At 55.0% G+C, this 20,064-nt stretch overlaps 1 protein-coding gene across 5 annotated transcripts; it reads left to right on the top strand.

The window, feature by feature from the left end:
• Nucleotides 1-13: 13 nt before the first annotated feature.
• On the top strand, nt 14-18,744 carry CPT1C (carnitine palmitoyltransferase 1C). Of its 5 annotated transcripts, none has more exons than XM_078439489.2 (20): nt 14-243; nt 786-848; nt 973-1,127; nt 5,555-5,694; nt 7,147-7,318; nt 7,552-7,653; nt 7,741-7,878; nt 11,610-11,687; nt 11,914-12,021; nt 12,125-12,209; nt 12,516-12,711; nt 12,876-13,058; nt 13,514-13,619; nt 15,232-15,348; nt 15,706-15,870; nt 16,133-16,267; nt 16,912-17,064; nt 17,540-17,653; nt 17,792-17,884; nt 18,425-18,744. In XM_078439489.2, the coding sequence occupies exons 3-20, from the start codon at nt 987-989 to the stop codon at nt 18,608-18,610; spliced, it is 2,412 nt and encodes an 803-aa protein (XP_078295615.2). In that variant the 5' UTR covers nt 14-243; nt 786-848; nt 973-986; the 3' UTR covers nt 18,611-18,744. The 5 variants fall into 5 exon arrangements, with proteins under 5 accessions (XP_078295615.2, XP_078295616.2, XP_078295614.2 ...); XM_078439490.2 differs by having other exon boundaries at nt 786-862; XM_078439488.2 differs by lacking the exon at nt 786-848.
• Nucleotides 18,745-20,064: the final 1,320 nt, after the last annotated feature.

Below are 20,064 nucleotides of genomic sequence, written 5' to 3'. Positions count from 1 at the left end.
ACAAAACCAGGGACTTGCCTACCCGGCGAAGGCACACGCGAGGCAGAAATCAGGGTTCCTGGATGTTGGATAATCGGGAGCGGCCAGGAGCTCCGGAGGCCCGACGACCAAGTCGTGGACTCGTCGCACTGGGATTGGACATATGCAAGTGGGAGACTTGGGTCTGGCGCTCTGAATCGGGGGTGGGGGGTGGGCTGGGGCTTGGGTTCCAGGATCGGCTCGGCGGACGTCTGACTCAGCGTGGTAAGTATCGCACCGGAGGGACCCGAGCTCCCGCGGGGCCGGGAGGCCTGTGTCTTGGGTTGGGCGTGCGGGCTTCTCCATCACTCGTCCTCGAAGCTCGCATCGGCTCACAGTCTCAGCATCCCTGGCTGTGAGGCATGCGCAGTAGGGTGCTCCCTCCCCCACCTCTTCCAGCCCCCGGAGGGGGGAGGGGACGCTGGGCCATCCTGGAGCGGAAGAATTTATAGACATTCCCCCTGCTCCTCCCCCGCCACTCCCCGCCCGTCCCATCCCCCCCCCCCCCCCCCCCCCCCCCGCCTTGGCATGGGAAGCGGAAACGAGGCGGACGGTGCCAACGTCCGGCAGGTGTTCATTTCAATGGGTCTCGGACTAATGTTTTTCTCCAGACCCCGCAACCCGACCCTGGGCTGGTTTCGCGTCCCCAACCCCGAATCTTGAAAGTCTTTAGTGGGGAGGGGCGCACGGCCTTGCACTTCCTTCTCAGCAGAGTCGCAAAAGGGATTCGCGCGAGTTATCCCTCCTGCCTCTCTATGCGTTCACAGAGGCCCCCAACTGACATCCCCCCAACACCCGAGTCTCTGACAAAGTCTTTCGAGACCCCTCAGGTGGTTAGGGAAGGGTGAGCCGTCGGCCTATATTCCTGGGTCTGCAGGAGGAGGGGGTTGGGAGCCCGGATTCCTGGGTCTGAGGCTGGGGGCCTGGAAAATGACCCTCTGTCCCAACTCCCAGGGCTCTAGCGTGACATGGCTGAAGCGCACCAGGCCGTGGGCTTCCGACCCTCGCTGACCTCGGACGGGGCCGAAGTGGAGCTCAGTGCCCCCGTGTTGCAGGAGATCTACCTCTCCGGACTGCGCTCTTGGAAAAGGCACCTCGCCCGTTTCTGGGTGAGGAGGGCCACGCTTGGTTTCCTTCCAAGACTCCGGTTACGTGTTTCTGGGATGCCCGAGGCCCACTTCTGGGATCCTATCCCTCCCCACCCCCACCCCCCCCTTCTGGGGGTTTGGATGTGGACTTTCAGGACCCCCTTAAAGCCATTTCTGGGTTTTCTGAGGCTCACTTCCTCCCCTACTGGGAACCTCTATTCACCTCTTACAACCACTTCCTGGACCACTTCCCTCTGTCCTCAGACCCGCAAACCCAACTTCCACCCAATTTCTAGAATTCAGACCCCTTCCCCCCACCCCAGGTGCTCCCCTCACCTTTCCCTTTCATCTTCAGGTGCTAAACTCGGTGCTCTTCATTTCTGAACGCTGTGACCCGGGGAAGATCTTGGTTAGCCCACACCCCAATCCTGAAGGCCCGCACCCCAATCCTCCTCCTAGCCCGAGCCCCTGGGTCTGAGGCTGCCTCCTCAAGCCTGCCGCTGAACCCCCAATTCCCCTCTCCATACGCCCAGCGCCCTCCCTGTGGTTCCCAGACGTGAACCTCCAAATGTCCGTAGGCACTTCACCACTGCCCTTGTTCTAGAATGCCCATGCCCGACGTCTAACCAGAACCCACGCCTGCCCCAGGGTCACTAGTTCTAGAAGTCCGGCACTGGGTACATATAGTGTCTCCCTCGTGGTCACGCCCTGTCTGAACACAAGTCTGCATCGCCTGCGGGGTTGGCCGAGACTGACTCTGAATCCCGGCCCTGCCGCTTACTAGCTGTGTGGCCTTGGGCAAGTACTCCTCTCTGAGCCTCAGTTTCCCCACACGTAAAACAGGGGTGATGATAACAGCTCCCCTGACGGGACAGTCGAGGGGATTAAATGAATTGTTACATGTAAGCACTGAGCGAACTGCCTGGGCCCTGGCAAGTGCCAAGTGTTAGCTTTTGATAAGATTGTTCTTTATTCATTAACCAGGTGTCTGGCTGCCTCAGTCGGTGGAGCGTGTGACTCCTGATCTCGGGGTTGTGAGTTCGAGCCCCACCTCTACACCCAACGTGGGTAGCCCCCGCCCCCCACCCCCCCAACAAAGAGCTGCTTCAGCCCCGCCCCTGGAACTTCCTGGGCCTCAGGCTAATTCATCAATTAGAACATTATCATGTGGACATTAACCTGGGGTTAAATACATAAACACACATCTACACATATACATATATTTTTATTTTTTTAACGTTTATTTATTTTTGAGAGACAGAGCACGAGCAGGGGAGGAGCAGAGAGAGAGAGAGAGAGAGAGAGAGAGGGAGACACAGCATCCGAAGCAGGCTCCGGGCTCTGAGTTGTTGGCGCAGAGCCCGACATGGGGCTCAAACCCACGAACTGTGAGATCACGACCTGAGCCGAAGTCAGACTCTCAACTGACTGAGCCACACATATATTTTTAAAATTAAGATATCGTTTCATTCAGAAAAAAATGCACAGGTTCTTAAAAGGTACAGTCCTTGAATTTTGACAATACCTGTGCACCCAACTTCCTAGCAAGACAGAATTGCCGCCATTCTAGAATGTTCCTTTGAGCCCTTTTCCAGTTAGCCCCCCCCCCCCCGCCGACTCAAAGCAACCGCTGTTCTGGTTTCTATACTTATAAGTGGATTTTGACTAGTGCTGCATTGTTGAAAATTTTGGCCATCACCACCCCTACTTTTGAGTCAAAACCTAAAGCCCTTCTCAGAGTCAGTCCCCTATGCCTGGTGGGCCCCACCAGACCCTGTCATTAGTATTAATTGATCATTGTAATAGTGATCGTTCTTCCCTTTCTATCACATAGCTGACTCTCTCCCTGTGGGACATTGGATGCTCTTCTGTCCTTTCTCTTCCATTCTGGGACCTTAGGAGCCACCCTGAAGTCGTAGCTCCTGGAACTTGGTTTCAGGGTGAGGGCTGTGCCCTCAGCAACCGCAGGGCTGAAATTGCATAGACGTCCTGCTAAGCCATAACTTTGTCACTTATAAAATGGCGTCCCTGACAGTCCCTGCCTCGAGGGGTTGTTGTAAGCATGAGCTGTCTTAACAGAAGGTCTGATGCAGAGAAGTGACCGCTCCAACATCGCCATTCCTACGATCCTGGTGGTTCCACATAGGTCGTAAGTGCTGGGTGCCCTCTGGCGTGTTATTAACTTCTCTGAGTCTCTGCTTCCTCGTTTCGAAAATCACATCAGGTCATATTTAGTGTGTCTTGGGCTCTACACTCACCAAACCCTTTAAATCTATTGCTTGCGTGTGACCCTTGATTTCAGGGTCGTGAATTTGAGCCCCGTGTGGGGTGTAGAGATGACTTAAAATCTTTTTTTTTTTTTAATTTTTTAAGTTTGTTTATTGATTTTTGAGAGGGGCAGAGACGGCGCGAGCAGGGGAGGGACAGAGAAGGAGAGAGAGAGGGAATCCCAAGCAGGCTCCATGCTGCCAGGCGCAGAACGAGATGTGGGGCTCGAACTCACGACCTGAGCCAAAACCAAGAGTCGGAGGCTCAACGGACAGAGCCGCCCAGGTGCTCCCCAAATAAAATCTTTTACAAATAAAAATCAAAGTAAATAAATGTATGGCTCATCTGATCTTCATTATAGCCTTCTAAGGTAGACCTATTCTCTGTCCCACTTTACAGATGAGGAAACAGAGGCCCAGAGAGGTGCCTTCAACTTTCCCAAGGTCACACAGCTGCCAAGATGCAGTGCTCGAGGCAGGACTAGAATTAGCAATCTGGCTGTGGAACCCATACCCACGCCTGCTATCCTGCTTTTCTAGAACGTGGTCCCAGGACCCATGCCATGGGGCTGTTGTGAATGACGTGCAGTGGGTCCTTTGGGCCAAGCACGTGGCACAGCGCACATGTGGGCTGTTCAGCAGCAGGAGGTCAGGGTGTTTCCTGAGATGGTTTCCAAATGAATATGAGAGGCAGCGGACCCCAGGCGCCCCCGTGTGGAACTTTGCACTACATCCTGTTGCATTAGGGTCACAAGACATCTGGACGACTTGAGGGGTTGACAGTGGGCCCTCTCTGGCTTGGGACACGTTCTTCAAACTTCTTGTCTGCTCACTTTCTTCGCCCATGCGATAGAGATAATGGTATTTACTACTGTTTTGCTGAGATACAGGGCAATGCAATGATTTATTGATTCCCATCTCGTCCTTGGGAAGGGCTCTGGAGACGTTTCCTGTTATTACGAAGCCCTGTTCTACCGCGATCCCGAGCCCCGGATAAAGGAAGAGACTGCTTCTCTTAAAAAGAAATAACAAGCAACCAAAGAACCACGGTTGCCAGTAACCTTTTCTTGCCATACCAAGGGAAGACCGTCACATAAATAAATCCCCAACAGGAAGTAGGGTAGCCATAGAAAGAAAGGAGCATTGGTAATGATGTTTACTGAGCGCTTACTGTGTGCCTGGCTCTGAGCTATGCAATTCACTACCCTCCCCCCTCCCCCCTGCCCTGCCAGCCCTCTTTGCTTTATTTTACTCCACAGTCCCTAATGCCACCTGCCACACTACCCTAAATCCTTTACTGACGTAGCTATTGCTCTGTCCCCCAGGAGAGCAGGAATCTTGCTGTCTTATCACTGCTGTAGGACCACAATAACTGTTTGTGGGAGGACATTTTCTCATCCCGTCCTCATGACAGTCCCACGAGCCGGGTACTGGGATTGTTCCCATTCCACAGATGAGGAAACAGACACAGAGAGGCGAAGCCACTTGCTCGCGGTCACTCAGCTTGTTAGTGACAGAGCAGAGGTTTGAGCCCAGGGCCCCAGAGCCCAAGTTCTAAACCGTGATCTCTGAGGCTCTCCCATTTGTTAAACGTGGGAAAAGAGAACGCAGTTTCTGGAGCCCTGATGGCAACGAATAGCAGCTCTTATCATGCTCTCTGTGTGACTTTGAACCCAAGTGGTTTCTTTTGCAAAATTAGATCACCTGAGTACCTGCCGCACAGAGATGTTGGGGGGGTTTTAAGAGTTCCGCCTTGGAAAAGGGGCCGGGCAGGTAGTGAGCGCTGGTTAAGCGTTAGGTATTTCCATGCATTTCCCCAGTACTTTTGCATTCCTCATTCATTCCATAGCCACAAAGTTCTAGAAGGCCTGCTGAGCTCCAGCCCCTGCAGTATATGGAGGGCCATTTTGCCTGGGAGTGACCTCCTCCAGGGAGCCCTCCCTGACTCCTCCAAGCTGAGCATCCTGCTCAGGGCTCTTGTGCCTGCCTTGTTTTTATCGCATTAGCACTCGCTTCGTTCCTGACTGACTTCCCTGAGGGCATGACCCAGATCTCTCTGGTCCCCACTGGGTCTTGAGCACCCAGCTCGGGATTCAGCGCACACTGGGTGCTCTGTCAATGTCTAAGGATGGTGCTTAGAGGAGGATTAATTGATTGAATGGGTGCCTTTCCTCCCTGCAGAATGACTTTCTTACTGGTGTGTTCCCTGCCAGCCCCCTCAGCTGGCTCTTCCTCTTCAGTGCCATTCAGCTCGCCTGGTTCCTCCAGCTGGATCCTTCCCTAGGACTGATGGAGAAGATCGAAGAGTTGCTGCCAGACTGGTGAGCTCCCCCGCTTGGGCCCAGTAACCTCCCTAATTCCTCCCCCTCCACCCGGTAAGCTTCTCTATCAGTGTGATGTGCCTGCTAAAGAGAAGTAATCTCTGAGACTTACTTTGGGTCAGATTAATAAAGGTACAGCATGAGTAAAAAGGAGGTGATTCCCCCCCTTCTCTCTGCCTATTTTCCATCCGGTCTGTTTCTTGCTAAGGGGGATGCTGACAAACTAGAAAATATCCAGACATGGTTATATAAGCACCGAGAAAAGTAGGAGCCCTACTGGCCTTCAGTTGTGTAGCCTTAGGCAAGAGACTTAACCATTCTCAGTGTTAGAGTCTTCCTCTATAAAATACAGGTAATAGGGACATCTGGGTGGCTCAGTCAGTTAAACGTCTAACTTGGGCTCAGGTCATTATCTTGTGGTTCATGAGTTCGAGCCCCGTGTTGGGCTCTGTGCTGACAGCTTAGAGCCTGGAACCTGCTTCAGATCTGTGTCTCCCTCTCTCTTTGCCCCTCCGCGGCTCACACTCTGTTTCTCTCTCTCTCAAAAATAAATAAACGTTAAAAAAAATTAAATATAGGTAATAAGGGCACCTGGGTGGCTCAGTCAGTGGAGCACGCGATTCTTGATCTCGTGTTGTGAGTTTGAGCCCCACGCTGGGTGTCGCGATTACTTAAAAACAAAATCTTAAAAAAAAAAAAAAAAAAGTATGCACGTGGAATATTCCATACAGTGCCAGAAGGTTACTAAATGGGAATGGTTGTGTTATTATAATTGCCATTTGGGGGAACGGTTTGGGAGCCGGGTGTGGGGGAAGTGACAGGTTGTAATTCTTGGCTTCGTCCTCCTGGGGAAGAAGGTTCCGATTTTGTACAGACAGTCCCACAGGGCAGACCCAGGATCAGAGGTAGAAATTTCCAGGAAGGCTAGACTTACCCAGTCTACAGAGGGGAAGCAACTCGCTCCTAGTCCTCCAGGTGGGATTTGCTCATATGTCTATCTGATTGCCACTTTGCAAACATGTTGATTTACTGTGGTTTTAGATCAGCAGTTTCTTTCTTACATTTTTTTAAATTTCTTTAACGTTTTATTTTTATTTATTTTGAGAGCAAGCGAGCAAGCGAGCATGAGCAGGGGAGGGGCAGGGAAAGGGAGAGAGAGAATCCCAAGCAGATTCCACACTGTCAGCGCAGAGCCTGATGAGGGGCTTGAACCCACAAACCATAAGATTATGACCTGAGCTGAAATCAGGAGTCAGACGCTTAACTGACAGAGCCACCCAGGTACCCCTAGGAAACTCGATTTCTACGACTGACTCCAATTCTAGAAGATAGGCCCCCAGTCAAAAGATCAGGGTCAGAGACTATCAGGAAGAGCAGGGGCTGGTGGGGCTGGAGGGAAGGGGCGTTCTGAGGCCAGGAGACCCAGGCCCGGTGTCTCTTTCACTCCCCCAGGGGTGGACAGCACCACAGGCTTCGGGGAGTCCTGGCAGCCGCGCTGTTTGCTTCGTGCCTGTGGGGAGCCCTGATTTTCACGCTTCACGTGGCCCTGAGGCTGCTTCTGTCCTACCATGGCTGGCTCCTTGAACCCCACGGAGCCATGTCCTCGCCCACCAAGACCTGGCTGGTATGTGAAGGGCAGAGCCCTGCTCAGGCCCTCCGGGGACCCACTTCTCTATGTCCCTCTCTCTGGGACCCTGTCCATCTCTCTCTGGTCTCTACGCCTCCCCCTGGGTCTGTCCCCCCATTCTCTGGGTGCCAACCCCATTCTCTCTGTAGGTTGCCATGTACAACCCCCGATCCCGGTCCCGGATCCCAGGGAGGGGTGCAGTGACCCACTAATTCCCCGCTTCCCTCCAGGCCCTGGTCCGCATCTTCTCCGGTCGCAATCCGATGCTGTTCAGTTACCAGCGCTCCCTGCCACGCCAGCCCGTGCCCTCCGTGCAGGACACCGTGCGCAAGGTGGGCCCGCCCGCTACCTCCACGTGGGGCGGGAGGCGGCCGGGGGCGGGCGGGCGCGCGACCTACCATCTGCTCCTCGCCCCTCAGTACCTGGAATCTGTCCGGCCCATCCTCTCCGACGAGGACTTCGACTTGACGTCTGTCCTAGCGCAGGAATTCTTGAGGCTGCAGGCGTCGCTGCTGCAGTGGTACCTGCGGCTCAAGTCCTGGTGGGCGTCCAATTACGTGAGTCCCCCACCCTGAACGCGGAGGTTCTGAGCCCGCCTTCCTAAGGCGGGGTTCTACGCCCCGCCCCAGACACGCCCACAACCTGCAGGCCCGCCCCCTGCTCCGCGTTCTGAGTCCCGCCCACACGCTCCCGCAGTTTAAACCCCGCCCTAGATGCTCCAATATTCTGAGCTGCTCGTACTCTCCAATATCCATCGTGTGCTAACATTTTGAGCCTCTCCCGGGACCTGCATGCTCCGACGTGAGCCCGACATCCATAATCTAAGCCCCGCCTCCAGGGCCTGCCCACATCCACAGCTCAGCCCCCAACCCTCCCGGATTGGAACCAGAATTCCCGGACTCGGACGGTTCAGCTCCTTGCCCGGCAGGCCAGTGGTCTAAACCCCCCGCCCCCAGAGTTGTTCTGGTTTTATCCTCTCCTTTTGAGTAAGGGCATCCCCCCCAAATGGGCTTCTATTCCGAGTTCAGGAGCTAGGCCTTTGGTAGTACTCTGATTTGAGCTCCTTGGGAAACTGAGGCACAGAGCAAGACAGCAACTCACTCAAATCGGGGCTTACAGGCCTCCTATTCTGTAGGAGGAAGTCATAAATAGGGGGCAGGCAGTGTGGGATCAGGTGGAGGTAGCAGCGAAGAAAGGTGGGGCGGTGTGAGCGTCTGCGGTGGGGGGGGGGGGGGTGTCTGGGGACGCCGCCACTGGACGAGAGGATCAGGGTTCCAGGAGGAGTAGTTACTAGGCCTGAGCCCTGAGGGTTGGACAGAATTTGAACCGGTGCGGTTGGTAGGAGGGAATGGGCCCAGCGGAGGTGAGTAGTACGGCAGTTGTAGGAGTTGTAGGACGTGGGCTGGGAACCAGGAGGGCATCGCTCGCTGGGACACAGGGATTGAAGGGTGGTCGTCAAGAGAGGGAATGGTTGAGTGGCGGGGAGTGGCCTGAACTCCAGCTGAGGATCCTGGACTTTTTATTGGGGGTGCTAGGGAGCCATGGGAGTATGCTGAACAGGGGGAGGTCAGGATCAGCTCCGGTGTGGGGGAAAGACTGGAGGGGAGACACTGGAGGCTGGGAGGCTGGAGAGGATGCGGGGGAGGGGGGGCGGGTAGAGGACAAGGTCAGACAGGGGAATTGGGCCAGAGGGTATGAGGCAGAGTCAGGGGGCGGGGGTGGGGGGGGGGGGGCTGGGACTGTCAGGCTGGGGGTGAGGAGATGCCAAGGGTGGCGCCTACGGGCCTCACGTGGTGGGGGGACGGGGGGGGGGGTGTCCCTGAGATGAGGAGAAGGGGAGCAGCTGTGGGGCAAAGGCACTGAGCTCCGTGGGGGCAGGTGTGACAGGCCTGGGGGTGCCGGGGACCTGCCCTGGGGCAGCTGGAGACCTGGGTGGAGGCTCAGGAAAGAGGCCTGGGTGACAGCATTGGACTTGGAAGGGAGGAGTTGCTGAGACCGAGCCACGAGGGGCAGCAGCACGGACAAGCGCTATGGAGGGGACCGAGTCGTGTCTGGAGAGGGAGAAGGGAAGCCAGGCCTTAGTTTTTACATTTTTTTCCTTCAAGCTCTTGGACCGGAGTCTCTTCCAATGCGCATGCGCGTGTGCGTTTGCGCGCGCGTGTGTACGTACACGGGCCCGGACACACGCACGATGTATGTATTTCATTGGACTTCTAAGGCACCACCAATTATAACATATCCTGTTATCTTATGTATAACAAAAAAAAATGTGAAGGCCAACTAAAGTCTGACACCGTGCTTTCCTCTCACTTAGACTTTTTATCTATATTTTTTGTTTATGCTATGTAAATTTTATTTCTATATTACATGTAATTTTTTAAAATTTGTTTTAACGTTTATTTGAGAGAGAGAGAGAGAGAGAGAGAGAGAGAGACAGAGAGAGACAGAGCACGAGCGGGGAAGGGGCAGAGAGAGGGAGACACAGAGTCGGAAGCAGGCTCCAGGCTCCGAGCTGTCAGCACAGAGCCCAACGTAGGGCTCGAACCCACGAGCTGTGAAATCATGACCCGAGCTGAAGTCGGACGCTGAACCGACTGAGCCACCCAGGAGCCCCTACATGTAATTTTCAATTGCATAAAACATAATATGTTTATATATTTTATAATTTGTAGAAAATATAGATTTAATATAGTATATAAAACATATGTAACCTAAATATGTATATTTGTGATAAAATGGGCATAACATAAAATTTATCATTTTAGCCATTTTTAAAATACATTTTTAAACTTTATTTTACTTATTTTGAGAGAGAGAGCGAGAGCGAGAGCACAAGAGTTGCAGAGAGGGAAGGAGAGAGAGAGGATCCCAAGCAGGGAATCCCCATGTGGGGCTCGAACTCACGAACAGTGAGATCGTGACCTTAGCCAAAACCAAGAGTCTGTCGCTGAACTGACTGAACCACCCAGGCGCCTCCATTTTAGCCATTTTTAAGTATGCAATTCAGTGGTATTAAGTGCATTTGCCGTGTCTGGAACCATCAGAACAATCTATCGCCAGAACTTTTTCATCATCCCAAACAGAAACTCGGTACCTATTAAGCAATACATCCCCATTCCTGCTTCCCCAAAGTGCCAGGTAACCTCTATTCTACTTATTATCTCTAGGGATTTACCTATTTTAGATTTTTCATGCACATAAAATCATACACGATCTGTCCTTCTGTGTCTGACTCATATCACCTGGCATAATGTTTTTAGGGTCTGTCCGTGTCGCAGTGCACATGAGAACTTCATTCCTTTTTATGTTAGCATTCCATCGTAAGAGCGCCTGGCAGGCTCAGTTGGAAGAGTGTGTGGCTCTTGACCTCAGGATTGCCAGTTCAAGTCCCACCCTGGGTGTAGAGATTACTTAAAAGTAAAATCTTAAAAAAAAAAAAAAAAAAATCCATTGTAGGGATAGGCTCCGTTTTGGTTGCCCATTCATCTTTCGTTGGACACTTGGGTCTTGGTGATATGTAGTTTTTTTTTAAGTTTTGCTTATTTATTTTGAGAGAGAGTGTGTGAGCAGAGGAAGGGCAGAGAGAGGGAAAAAGAGAATCGCAAGCAGGCTCTCCACTGTCAGCATGAAACCGTGAGATCATGACCTGAGCCAAAATCAGGAATCAGATGCTCAACCGACTGGGCCACCCCTACTTTTTTTTTTAAAGGAGGCTCCAGGCCCAACTTGAACTTGAACTCAGGGCCCTGAGATCAAGACCTGAAATCAGAGTCTGTTGCTCCACTGACTGAGCCACCTACGTGCCCCTTGCCTTGTTCTTTTTTTTTTTTTTTTTTTTTTAATGTTTATTTGCTTGTGAGAGACTGAGTGCAAGCGGGGGAGGGGCAGAGAGAGCTGCAGACACAGAATCTGAAGCAGGTTCAAGGCACCGAGCTGCCGGCGGGGCTGGAACTCATGAACTGCGCCAGATCATGACCTGAGCCGAAGTCTCAAAGGCTGAACCCACTGAGCACCGCCCCGCCCCCCCCCTCCCGGTGCCCGGCCGTGTGCTTTTTTGAACAGCTTGGTAGCATATTCCGGGACAGGAGTATAGCGCGATTTAGCTAACTGATCCCCAATTGATGGACTTCGGGGTTACTGCTGGTTACTGATCACGATGGCCTCCTTCTTTGAGTTCCACCCTCAGGGACTCGGCCGCCAAGTCTTGGGGGTCCTGCCGCTCCCACTGCCCCGCTCCCCAGCTTGGCCGCAGCCACCCCAGCTGTGCGTCTCTCGGCCCCACTCCTAGGTCAGTGACTGGTGGGAAGAATTTGTGTATCTGCGCTCCCGGCACTCGCTGATGGTGAACAGCAACTATTACATGATGGTGAGGAGGGAACGTCGGGGCTGGGAGCCGGGCGGGGCCGCCGGTCAAGGATCTAGGGTTGGGATGTCTCTGTAGGAGGTGGAGCTTCGGGGCGTGACCCGAATCGGAGTCTGTGGTTCACCATCCCGCCCTCTGTTGGGGTCAGGATCTGGGTTTGGGGGTCAGTGTCCCCGTGAGGGGCACGCCTGACCCCGGGCGCTTTGCGGTCCCCTCGGCTGGCCCCCAGGACTTCCTGTACGTCACTCCCACGCCGGTGCAGGCCGCTCGCGCTGGGAACGCGGTCCACGCCCTCCTCCTCTACCGCCACCGCCTGAACCGCCAGGAGATCCTGCCTGTAAGAGGGCCGCCCTGTGGGCCGGACACGGAGACCGCGGTCCTGTGGCCGTGGGGCCACGCGGGTCCTGGGAGGCAGTTCGGGAGCCCGTGGTCTCTTGCAGACTTTGCTGATGGGAATGCGGCCCTTATGCTCTGCCCAGTATGAGAAGATCTTCAACACCACGCGCATTCCCGGCATCCAGAAAGGTGAGATTCCTCTTGGCCCCGCACCGGCAGAGGCGTCAACAGTGTAGTAGCTGAGAGCATGGTCTCCTGGGTTCGAATCCCAGCTCCATCGCTCCCTAGCTGTGTGACCTGGGCAAGCTATTACCCTCTCTGCGCCTGGGTATCCTCGTCTCTGAAACCGGATTATAAGGGTGCACAGGGTAGTGAGGGTGAAATGAGTACTTAGGACAGTGCGAGCCACCCAGGAAGTGCCTGATAAATGACCCTTGTTCTTATTCTTGCCACTGACCTTCGTGCCCTCTGCCCTTCCACCCGCGCCGCCCCTAGACCACATCCGCCACCTCCGCGACAGCCGACACGTGGCCGTCTTCCACCGTGGCCGATTCTACCGCGTGGGGACCCACTCCCAGAGCGGCCTGCTGTCCCCGCGGGCCCTGGAGCAGCAGTTCCAGCGAATCCTGGACGACCCCTCCCCCGCCTGCCCCCAGGAGGAGCATCTGGCGGCCCTGACCGCTGCTCCCAGGTGAGGGCGGGAGATCGGGGGCCCCAGGGGCCCAGCCAGCCTCCCAGGGTTGTAGAAGGGCAAGGTTGGGGGCTGGGTGGGGGCTGGGGGGTACGGGGCCAGCCTGGGCTCAGGTAGAGTCACCCCACCCCCACTCCCCCTCCCCCTCCCCCACCCCGCCACAGGGACGTATGGGCCCAGGTACGGAGTTCCCTGAAGACCCAGGCTGAGGATACCCTGGAGGCCGTGGAAGGAGCTGCTTTCTTCGTATCCCTGGACTCGGAACCTGCAGGGCTCACCAGGGAGGACCCCGCAGCTACACTGGATGCCTATGCCCATGCCCTACTGGCTGGCAGGGGCCATGACCGGTGAGTCAGCCCCTGGACTGGAACCTCACCCCAGCCTGTGACCCCAGAACCCGGTCTCCAGACCTGGGACTCTGGACACTAGACAAGCAGACCCTAGACCCCAGACCTGGGACTTCCGTACCTAGAGATCCTCAGACAACTTCCTAGATGTGCACGAGGCACCCTCGTGATTTCTGAGGTCCCCGGGAGAATCCCCATAACCCCTCAGCTCCTCGTGAGCCTTGAACCTTGCTTGGCACGTTCCCTCGAGATGTCCCAATTTTCCAAGCCTTAGACATGCCTCAGAAACCATCTAGACTGCCTGGTGGAGACCTCCACCCTCTTAGAGATCCCTATACCAGCCCTGGTTCCAGAAAAATCCCCCCAGGCTGACACTCCTGCATTTTCCACCAAGAGCACCCAAGTTCCTTCTTGGCCCTGGCTCTCTGGTGACCACTTTGAATTCTCGCCTGCAGCTGGTTTGACAAATCCTTCACTTTAATCGTCTTCTCCAATGGGAAGCTGGGTCTCAGTGTGGAGCACTCGTGGGCCGACTGCCCCATCTCAGGACACATGTGGGAGGTGAGGCAGCCAGTCCCCTCCTGCCCTGGGGACCATCGGCCCCATTTCCAAAGACCTTCCTCTCCAGGGCCCTATGCTTAGGGGGAAGACAGAGGCTCAGACAAGCAGGTACCAGATGGGTGGGGTGGGGGGGGGCACCCAGCAAAGAAAAGAGGGTCTGGGATTATGACCTTTTGATGAGTTGGCAGCCGGGGCTCAGAGAAGGGAAGTGATTTGCCCAGAGTCACAGAGCCAGGAATTGCAGAGCAAGAACATGGATCCAGAATGTTCTGAGACCAGAAAATGAGGCCTTTCAACCACAATACACTGAATCAGTGTGATGGCTTGCTGTGTGACCTTGGGAAAGTTACTCCCCTCCTCTGAGCCTCATTTCTCCCCTTCATCAGATGGAAGGGTTGGAGTTTCTTTTTTCTGTAAGCTCCCATCCAATCCTGAGAACCTTAGCATCTCGATCTTCTCTCTTTTTTTTTTTTTTAATTTTTTTTTTAAAGTTCATTTATTTATTTTGAGAGAGAGAGCAGGGAGGAGCAGAGAGAGAGGGAGAGAGAGAGACTCCCAAGCAGGCTCCACCCTGTCAATGCAGAACCCGATGCGGGGCTTGAACTCACGAAATGTGGTATCATGATCTGGGCCGAAACCACGAAACCGAAACTGACTGAGCCACCCAGGCGCCCCTCTATTTTCTCTTTTTTCTTAGTCCCTAAATCATAGCAGGTGCCGTCTACACCCTCTCAGGTTCCCACTCTTCCATAGCATTGCATGAGGTACTGGGTGAGGCCCAGGGTGGGATCCAGCATGTTTGAGGGGAAGGGAGGCCCCTTTCAGATCTTAGGAACAGCCCTGGGTAAGCATGGACTCTTCTGTACCTGTTTCGCATTTGTAAGATGGGAGTTTGCCCCCTTTGATGATATTGGCCGATGAAACTGTCAATTCAGTTTAACTTTCAGACCCTTCATATCAACCTGTGGTCTCTGCGCATCAACTTTGAGTGAAGAGATGTCACATAGAGTATGATAAAGATACGTGGAAACTCCAAGGCATAAAGTGTTTCTTGATGTTTGTTTCTAATGCAGAAATGGGGATCTTTATCCCGTCTCCCTAAGTTATCATGAGAATAAGGGAAAGGCTGGTGGGTAGCAGGTGCTCGACCAGGGCTGATTTAAAATATTTAACAACAAAAACAAAACTAAATAAAAAATAAAATAAAATAAAATTTAAGAACCATCAGGGCGTGGGCACCACTCAGTCAGAATGGACACCAACCCCCTTGGCGGCCCATGCTGTGCTGGGCTTTATCTCTCTGGTCTCAGGATCCTGGTGGGGGTGAGGGTAGGGGGTGTCTTGGGAAGTCGGGGGCCACCGTTGGTGGCTTTTTGTCTACTAGTCAGAAGTAAAAGGCCAGTAGGCACCAGCTGAGTATTAGTATCGGACTTACTCTCAGTGAACTTGAACCTGAGAACCCACCTGTGAACATCAGAGGTTTCTGTTTCTCAACGACTGCCCCCCCCCCCCCCTCCAACCCCCAGAAGGGACTTACGAAAGCAAGTCCCTGGTTAGAGAGCCCTCAGTCCAGAGGGAGGAAGGGACTCTGACAGCCTCTGTTTGTACACAGTTCACTCTGGCCACAGAATGTTTTCAGCTGGGCTACTCAGCCGACGGCCACTGCAAAGGGCATCCTGATCCCTCACTGCCCCAGCCCCAGCGGCTGCACTGGGACCTTCCAGAAAAGGTGAGACTGGGCTCCCGGGCCTCTCCTCCAAGTCTGCAACCCCCTGGCTTTGACTCTAAACTCATCCCCATCCCCAAACTCAATCCCACCCCGGCCCCATCTCCAATCCCAGCCCAATCCAGTCCTCCCCACCTGAAACCCCAACCCCCTCCCCGACCCAATTCGGTCTTCAGCCCAACCTCAGTCCCCCCCGCCATCATTAACCAGCCCTTCAGCTCCACGTTCGCCTCTGTCCCCATTTCCACATTCCACCCCTACCCTGACTCGATTTCCACCTTCGCTTCCCTCCCCACTCCCAGTTCTAACCCTACCCCATCCGTAACCCCAGCCATCCCTCCCTCCTTCCTCCTCTGGCAGATCCATCTGTCCATCTCTCTAGCCCTGAGGGGAGCCAAGACCTTGTCTGGAAACGTTGACTGCCACGTCTTCCCCTTCTCGCACTTCGGCAAGAGTTTCATCAAACGCTGCCACCTCTCTTCAGACAGCTTCATCCAGATGGCCTTGCAGCTGGCCCACTTCCGGGTCAGTTGGGTTCCTCGACCCCAACCCCTTCTCGGGACCTTGGTTCCCCTGGGCCCCCCAAGACCTCCCTTGTCAGCCCCTTTGGTGACGCTTTTTTGGTCATTGCCGCTGTGGGGCCGCCATCTTGATTTGTCTCCCCCAGTCACACATTCTCCCGGCAGGAGGAGGCGGGAGGTCCACACAGAGGTGGGTCAAGTCTGTGATTTCCAGAGCCCGGCTGACAGGCTTCTCCCTTCCTTGCCGCCCCCCCCCCCCCCCCCAGGACAGGGGTCAATTCTGCCTGACTTATGAGTCAACCATGACTCGCTTGTTCCTGGAAGGCCGGACGGAGACGGTGCGATCTTGCACCAGAGAGGCCTGCAACTTTGTGAGAGCCATGGAGGACAAAGAGAAGACAGTGGGTGTGGGCCTCGTTTTGAGGCTTTGGTCATTTCCACATACTCGTTCATACACTTGCAAATATTTATGGAGCACCTTCTGAGGACCGGGACCCATGATGGGCATTATGGACAAAGGAGGACCCAGACCTGGTCTCCTACCTCAAGCTGCTCACTGGTGGGGAGAGACAGAGATATTTCAGTGCAGTGTGATACTTGCTTTAGTTGGGGGGGTCGCACAGGGCACTGGGGGATCACCTAACAGGGATCTCTGGTTCCACAATGTGTCTCTCTTTGATTATTTAACCTCTATGTCACCTTAGGACTTGCATTTGTACCCCTCCACATATTCCTAACATTACCTGTCTGCTCAGAAACCCCCCACGCACCTCTGTTCCCTTTCCCGCTACCTATTATGGTTCAATGGAAGGACCTGGGGCCCTGGATCAGACAGACCTGGGAACCCACCTGCCTCTGCTTTGCCTTGTGACCCCGGGCAGGTGACTCCCCCTCTCTGAGCCTGTTTCCCCTCCGCAAAGTAGAATTGGTATCTCTGCCTTGCAGGGAGTTTGCAAGCTGGGTTGAGGCCAGGGGTGTGGCAGGCCCCAGCAGTAAGCCCACTTCCTGTCTTTCCATGACCTGTGACCTCCCGGGGGGACCCCAGGAACCACAGCGCCGTGCCATGTTCCGCCTGGCCGTGGAAAAGCACCAGGCTCTGCTGAAGGCCGCGATGAGCGGACAGGGGGTCGACCGCCACCTCTTCGCTCTCTACATCGTGTCCCAGTTCCTGCACCTGCAGTCGCCTTTTCTGGACCAGGTTAGGGTGCAGGGAAAGAGGGAAGCGGGGAACCACGGGAGAAGAGAGGGACTTCAGGACGAGGAGGGTGAGGTGGGCAAAAGGAGGAGTTAGAGGAAAGAGTTGGGGCGGGGGCGGTGCTGCGGCAAGAGAGGAAGGGAGAGGGCAGGGAGGGAAGAGGGGGAGCGAGAAGGGGAGAGGAGGCGGGGTCAGGGAGGCGATGGGGCGTGGTCAGGTGGGGGCGTGGTCAGGAAGACGGAGGGAAAGGCGGTTCCAGCAGAGTTGGACCCGCGCGGTCAGAAAGGGGAGGCTGGGGTCAGGGAGGAGAAGGGCAGAGCCAACAATGCGGCGATCTGGGGGAACTAGGCCGTCGGGGGGCGAGGGGGAGGCCGGAATGGGCCCGGGCTGCGTGGAATGGAGCTGAGCCAACGGGGCGCGGACCGGCTGGTCTTTTGGTCTTCACTGCATCCTCGACCGTCTTCTCTCTGTCCGTCAGGTTCACTCTGAGCAGTGGCAGCTGGCCACCAGCCAGATCCCCGTTCAGCAAACCCACCTGTTCGACGTCCACAATTACCCCGACTATGTTTCCTCTGGTGGGGGATTCGGGCCTGTGAGTGCCCCGGGGCCTGACCCCACCTCCCTGGACGTGGGCCCCGAGGGAGGAGGGAGTTCGGGGCCGCGCTCCTGCCTAGTTGGGGAGGAGGGGCCTGGAGGCTAGTTTGTCCCCCCTGCCTCTGCCCCTCTCCAGGTGGATGACCACGGTTATGGGGTTTCGTACATCTTCATGGGGGATGACACCATCACCTTCCACATCTCCAGCAAAAAATCTAGCACAAAAACGGTGAGACAGGGGTGCCTGGGTAGCTCCGTTGGCTAAGCCTCCGACTTCAGCTCAGGCGTGATCTCACTGTTTGTGAGTTCGAGCCCTGCCTCGGCTGTATGCTGACAGCTCAGAGCCTGGAGCCTGCTTCAGATTCTGTGTGTGTGTCTCTGTCTCTGCCCCTCTCTTGCTCATGCTCTGTCTTCTCTCTGTGTCGCTCTGTCTCTGTCTCTGTCTCTCTCTCCCAAGAATAAACATTAAAAAAAATTTTTTAATGGGGAGATAGGCTGGAACCCACCCCCCCCCCCCGCCCCCCCGCACCCTCCTCTCTCAGGACCCAGGGGTCTGGACTCCTAGCTCCCTTTTCTCCTACAACCTAGGAGTCCAGACCAGCTCCCTCTTCTACAAGCTAGGAGTCCAGACTCCTAGCTCAATGCTGCCCCCAGACCCAGGAATCCCAGTCCCCTGCCGCCTCCTCCCTCAGACCAGCCCTCTTGTCTTCCAGCGCCGAGGAACCCCCTGTCCCGGTTCCTCCTGGACATGACGTGTTTCTCCTTCCAGGACTCCCACCGGCTGGGGCAGCACATCGAGGATGCATTGTTGGATGTGGCCTGCCTGTTCCAGGAGGGGCCGCGCCCTAAGCTCAGGTGCAGAGGGTTACAGGAGGAGGACTCGGGGCACAGGCATGGCTCTCTCCCCTGCCACACTGGGGGCTCCAGGGCCCCCACGAAATCCACCAACCTTTGACCCCTTCCAGCAGGGAGCTGGCCTCCCCAAGAACTAGGGAGAGGGTCTCTACGACTGGGTTGGTGCAGGACAAGAGGCAGCCTGTTTGGGTTTGGAAATCCCGCATCTGGTCCAATAAAGACGTGTAAGCTGGGTGTGTGGTGTTCGCTATGCCGTTGGGCTCACAGGGGGTGGGAGGGGTGAGGATCAGGGAGGAGAAGAAAAGTTCCCCTCCATCCCCAGGCCCAACCGTGAATTCTCCATTACGATCAACTTCAGGCACACCCCCCAACCCTGCCCACTCCTACTGAATTCCCGGCTCCAGTCACACCAGACCCAACCATCCGAGGCCAGTCTCAGTCACATAAGCCCACAAATTCTCATTAACCCAGTTCCTGCTGCCCCAACACCACTGCCCACCCCAAACCTCAAGACCGACACCATTCCAGCCACCCTTGTCAAGACCTCCGATGAACCCCCCAAAATTCTTATTCCTCAGCCCAACCCCGGCCATTCCAACCTCCTCCTCAGTGACGGATGCCACTCCCACAACTGGGAAAGGCTCTGCCTAATGTTCCACCTGACCGTTGTCGCGATCCCAAAACCAATGACTCCGCAACGCCACACCCCACTACCCCCGACAACACAACCACAACCGGAAGCATACAAACGGCGCAAAAACATCCAACTCCAACCTCCGTCACCCGACCAAAACTGCCATCCAATCTCCGCCATACCCCAAACTTAAAATTGACCCAGAGTTATGCTTTAAACACCGCACTCCTCGATCACACCGCTACTCGACCCCCAGTACCACTACGATGCCCGCCGGCTCAACTCAAGCCATGTCACCACCAACCCCGTCTGACCACACCAAGACCCCAGTGATCCAGCCCACCGGTGCCATGATTCCTGTACTCCATGACGCCAAGCCCTGTGGTCTCCACCACATCAAGCGTAACAACACACAAGCCCAACAACAAATTAAAACCGTGCACAGCTTAACCACCACCAACCCAAACCTTCAGACCCAACCCACTAACTCTGGTACTTTCAAAAATGTCGACAAGTGGGGCACCTGCCCGGCTCAGTCAGTAGAGCGTGCGGCTCTTGATCTTGGGATCGTGAATTCAAGCTCCATATTGGAGGTCAAGTTTACTTAATTAAAAAAAAATTTTTTTCCACAAAGACTTCAACATACTTCCCTCCACAAGGTGGACCTTAATCCTTCTCCCCTTGAGCATGGACTGGACTTAGTGACTCACTTTCCTAAAAGAATGTGGTAGAAGTGACTGACGTGAAAAATATCCTGGCTTCCTTCTTGCGCCCTCTCGGGATCACTTGCTCTGCGGGAAGCCGTCTGCCGTGTCATGGGGACACCCAAGCAGCCTATGGAGAGGCCCACGTCACGAAGAACTGAGGCCTCCTGCCAACCACCAGGGAGGAACATGTGAGGGAACGATCTTTAAAGGAGA

This window comes from Panthera onca, chromosome E2 (genome assembly GCF_046562875.1).
Source record: "Panthera onca isolate mPanOnc1 chromosome E2, mPanOnc1 haplotype 2, whole genome shotgun sequence".
Lineage (NCBI taxonomy): Eukaryota > Metazoa > Chordata > Mammalia > Carnivora > Felidae > Panthera > Panthera onca.
Note: the sequence above shows the minus strand (reverse complement) of the source record. Positions and strands in the feature narration are given on the sequence as shown.

What these genes read in the sequence shown, in the direction of transcription:
- CPT1C (XM_078439488.2), top strand. Translation starts at nt 987, where the DNA reads ATGGCTGAAGCGCACCAGGCCGTGGGCTTCCGACCCTCGCTGACCTCG. An exon ending in TGGAGGACAAAGAGAAGACA is followed by an intron (nt 16,268 to 16,911) that starts GTGGGTGTGGGC and finishes GGGGGACCCCAG; the next exon opens with GAACCACAGCGCCGTGCCAT. An exon ending in AAAAATCTAGCACAAAAACG is followed by an intron (nt 17,885 to 18,424) that starts GTGAGACAGGGG and finishes TTCTCCTTCCAG; the next exon opens with GACTCCCACCGGCTGGGGCA.